The sequence below is a fragment of the Prionailurus viverrinus genome, chromosome B4, assembly GCF_022837055.1.
Source record: "Prionailurus viverrinus isolate Anna chromosome B4, UM_Priviv_1.0, whole genome shotgun sequence".
NCBI classification, from domain to species: domain Eukaryota; kingdom Metazoa; phylum Chordata; class Mammalia; order Carnivora; family Felidae; genus Prionailurus; species Prionailurus viverrinus.
This window is the reverse complement of record NC_062567.1, coordinates 132503906-132508442: the sequence shown is the minus strand read 5'-3', so window position 1 is coordinate 132508442 and position 4537 is coordinate 132503906. Positions and strand designations below refer to the sequence as shown.

Genomic DNA, 4537 nt, shown 5'->3' with positions numbered 1-4537 from the left:
GAGGGAGAGGACGCCGACACCCCAGATCAGAAGTGGCCCCAAGGGCACAGAGCCGCCGGCACCCAGGCGGGTGTGCAGGGGACTGGCGGTCAGGGCGGTGGCCGACGCTCTCCTACGACACAACTACGCACAGCGGCACAGCACAGGTCCTTCCGGAGCCGGGGAAGACGCACGGCCTCCGCCGCCCGTGGGAACCCGGCAAGAACACTTTCCCGGGGGAGGAAGCAGAGGAAAAAGATCCATCCGGACATCGGCTTTCGGGGCTGTCTTGGTGGATCTTCCCGACAAAGGCTCAGTCTCGCCGCCACGCGCGAGCGAAGGAAAACGGGGACAAGTGGGGGGCGGAGGCGGCAGCTGGGGAGGACCGCGCCGGGGTCTGGAGAGCCGGGCGGGAGGAACCGACGAGAGGGGCCTCGTGGAGCGGAGGCCTCAGGCGGGAAGGCGAGCGAGCGGCGGGCCCCGCAGGCCCCGCGCACGGCCACGGGCGCGGCCCGGCGAGCGTCCTCCCTAGACGGCTCTTCTTTCCGTCCCGATCTTTATTTACAGGGAAGTAAGAGCCATCAGCTCCCCGTCGGGGCGAAAAGAAAGGGGGCTTCGGCGAGCGCCCCCCACCCCCCCGATGGCGCGGGATCCTTCAGAGGGATCCACACCGCCTCCCCTTCCGCGTCCGCGCCCCCGGGAGTAGGGGCGGGGCGCACCCAAGGCCCCCCTGTCGCCGTCACCCCACGGAGGTTTGTGCTCCCAACGGCGCCCCGGAGGAACGGCGGGACACCCCACCACTGCCAGTGCCCTCCCGCCTTTCTTCTGGAGCGACGCGCGCCTCGCACGGCGCACCCGCCCTTTACCTCAGCGAGGCCACGGGCTCCAGCCTCTGCCCACTCTGTGCGCGGGAAAGCCCACGGGGTCTCGAGCGCCCCAGTGGAGGGGGCGGGGCTCAGCCAGCCGAGGGCGGGAAAGGCCCTGATTGGCTAAGAGTTTCCAAGCCGCCAGTTCTATCCCCGGCTCCGACAGCACCCCTCCCCACCAGCTTCCCCTCGGGCACCTGTCGCTGGAAGGAATGAAAGCCCCGCGGCGGTTCTCGGTGTGGCTCTGATTCACCGCCATCTTGCCCCAGGCGCCCTTCTGTCGCCCCTCAGATGGAAAGGGGCGGGGCCTGTGCCAAGCCGGGGGGCGGGGCTTTGAAGGGGAGGTGCGCCAACCGGGGGGCGGGGCTTTGAAGGGGAGGACGGAGATTATGGCGCAAAGACAAGGGGGGGGGGTTGAGTAGGCGAAGGGGCTGGTCACGTGAGGGGCGGTGGTCAGAGAACCAGGTGTGGTGCCGCCTGGGACTCCAGCTGGTGAGGCGGGGGGGGGGGGGGGGGGGGGGGGGGGGGGGGGGGGGGGACTGACCCGCCCCAGAGTGCGGGGGTGTTGAGTGGTAGGTGAGTGGGTTCCTGGATCCACACCTACCCTCTTGGCCACAGCATGGTAGCTGGTTGCTGGGCTGCCCTCCGGAATGGATTGAATGGGTCAGGAATCAGAAGCAGGATTTTCCTGCGTGCCCCCCTGGCCTGGGTCAGAAGGCTAATGCATTTTGGAGAAAGGATCCAGAAAGATTTCTCGCTTCTCCTAAAGGCAAGCAGAACAACTTTTCCCCACCAGAGAAAGCCTGGAATCTGAGCTGGTTTCTTGTGAGGTTAGCATCCAGGAAAGGGTGAATGAACTGCGTCGGGGGGAGTCTGAGCCGGTTCCAAGATAGAGAGAACCTTTGGCATCCATCATACCAGCCCTGCCTTCTCCAAAGGGTGAGAGTGAGGATCCGGTGGGATACAGCATACTGGAATTGCTTTGAAGACTAAAACGTTGTACATCTTCTTGTTTCTTTTAGACTTCACAAAATAGCACCAAAGGGCTTCAAGCAAAGGGATGGTAACGTCTGGATTACCGTATTTCATCAAGTTTAAGATGCTGTCAGTTATAAGATGAACCATTTTTAAATGTACCACGGAGGGGAAAAATGTTGCCAAATAAAGACGTCATCAGTTATAAGCTGATTTTTTAAAAGTAATCTCTGGGGCGACTGGGTGGCGCAGTCGGTTAAGCGTCCGACTTCAGCCGGGTCACGATCTCGCGGTCCGTGAGTTCGAGCCCCGTGTCAGGCTCTGGGCTGATGGCTCGGAGCCTGGAGCCTGTTTCCGATTCTGTGTCTCCCTCTCTCTCTGCCCTCCCCCGTTCATGCTCTGTCTCTCTCTGTCCCAAAAATAAATAAACGTTCAAAAATAAATAAATAAAATAAAAGTAATCTCTACACCCAACACGGGGCTTGAACTCATGCCCTGGGGATCGAAAGTTGCATGCTGTACTGCCTGAGCCAGCCAGGTGCCCGAAGCTGATTTTTATTTATTTATTTTTTATTTATTTAAAAGTTTTTTTAAATGTTTATTTGTTTTTGAGAGAGAGAGAGAGAGAGAGAGAGCTCGCGAGGGGAAGGGCCAGAGAGAGAGGGAGACACAGAATCTGAAGCAGGCTCCGAGCTGTCAGCACAGAGCCTGATGCGAGGCTCAAACTCACAAACCGTGAGATCATGACCTGAGCCCTGAGCTGAAGTCGGATGCTCAACTGACTGAGCCACCCAGGCACCCCTTAAAAGTTTTTTTTTAAGGTTTATTCATCTTTCAGAGACAGAAACAGAGTGTGAGTGGGGGAGGGGCAAAGAGAGAGAGGGAGACAGAATCTGAAGCAGGCTACAGGCTCTGTGCTGATACAGAGCCTGACGCTGGGCTCAAACTCGAGAACTACCAGATCATGACCTGAGGTGAAGTCAGCTGCTCAACTGACTGAGCCACCCAGGTGCACCCCCATGATTTTTTTTTTTAACGTTTATTTATTTTTGAGACAGAGAGAGACGGAGCATGAACGGGGGAGGGTCAGAGAGAGGGAGACACAGAATCTGAAACAGGCTCCAGGCTCTGAGCTGTCAGCACAGAGCCTGACGCGGGGCTCGAACTCACGGACCTCGAGATCGTGACCTGAGCCAAAGTCGGCCGCCCAACCGACTGAGCCACCCAGGCGCCCCCCCCCATTATTTTTTTTTAAACCTAAGACTGTTGGAACAAACAAAACAATAGGAATGGTGTGAAGCTATAGAAAGACCACTGAGATAGAGCCCCCGTCTTGCACTGGTAACTAATTGTGCAACTTTGGGCATCAACCATGCTCTCTGGACTTGTTTCCGTATCTATATGAAAGAATGGGACTAAAAGAACTGTTTTCCCTTAGCTGTGATATTTTAAGTTTGCAAAACTACTCTGTCGCTCAAAGCTTCCCACCTCTCCATCTTGATGTGGCAATTGCCCTCCGGTTCTGGTCCTCACCATTTAACCTGAATGACTTCCTCCCCCCTCCCCCCTCCCCCCCCCCCACCGTTCTTCTATACCTTGCATTCACCCTACAGAATACCGAGGCTCCAAACACAACTGCGTATGGTCATCACATTCAAAATCAGAAAAATAGCGTGTGGTGTTGTTTGCTGGCTGCAGAAGAGACCAGGAACCTCAAAGAGAGGAAGTTGGTTTAAGTTTGAAAAACACAAGAGAGAAGCTAGTGCTTAAAATTTAAATTCTTTAAAAAAAATTTTTTTTAATATTTGTTTTTGAGAGAGAGAGAGAGACAGAGACAGAGGGTGAGCGGGGGAGGGGCAGAGAGAGAGGGAAACACAGAATCCAGAGCAGGCTCCAGGCTCCGAGCCGTCAGCACAGAGCCCGACGCGGGGCTTGAACTCACAAACCGTGAATCATGACCTGAGCTGAAGCCGGACACTTAACCGACTGAGCCACCCGGGTGCCCCTTAAATTCTTACTCTTAAAGCATTCACTGTAAAGCAGGCAGGTCTCTAGGCAAGATGGGTCCACTCCTTCCATAGAGTTGGGTTTCTTGCCTTCTGGAGAAAGGAGGGAAAAGCTAGGAAATTCATTAAGTGAAAATAAACCCTGTTTACATTGAAGGAGACAGATTACACAGAGCACAGCATCCCTCAAGGTCTAGCATACTAGCTCCATCACCCATGTTGGGTACAAAACCCCAGGGAGGGGCGCCTGGGCGGCTCAGTTGGTTGAGCATCCAACTGTTGGTTTCGGCTCAGGTCATGATCTTGCAGTTTGTGGGATTGAGCCCCACATTGGGCTCCACGCGCATGATGCCGAGCCTGCTTGGGATTCTCTCTCTCCCCCCCTCTCTCAGCCCATCCCCTGCTCTCTCTCAAAAGAAATAAACATTAAACATACACATGGAATAATGACCGAAGTCCATCCTCAAGCCAAATGAAGAAAAATTGGACTCACAAAATGTTTTCCATCTATAGTTTCTGTGGCTACTTCTTACCAAGATGGTCCCTATCTCACCCTCCGCCCATGGGTGAGATGATATAATGGCTAATTTGGCCAAGGAGTGAGCACAAATGAGACACAGGCCAGGCAGTTATTGTTCAAACAGCAATGTTTAGTTGTACAACACATAAAGTCTAGCAACATTTACACAACCAGTTTGAGTGTCTGTTGGC

The 4537-nt window shown here is 55.1% G+C and overlaps 1 protein-coding gene across 4 annotated transcripts in view; it reads right to left on the bottom strand.

The window, feature by feature from the left end:
- WBP2NL (WBP2 N-terminal like) overlaps window positions 1-1171 on the bottom strand; it is a 30241-nt gene extending 29070 nt beyond the window's left edge. For 3 of the 4 annotated variants that reach the window (XM_047864900.1, XM_047864901.1, XM_047864902.1), the window contains exon 1: window positions 1043-1171. In XM_047864900.1, the coding sequence (XP_047720856.1) occupies window positions 1043-1104 (62 nt within the window). In that variant the 5' untranslated portion in view covers window positions 1105-1171. Of the gene's footprint in view, window positions 1-845; window positions 959-1042 lie in introns of those variants that run through there. The other variant, XM_047864903.1, reaches the window with a different exon arrangement.
- Between the last annotated feature and the right edge of the window lie 3366 nt (window positions 1172-4537).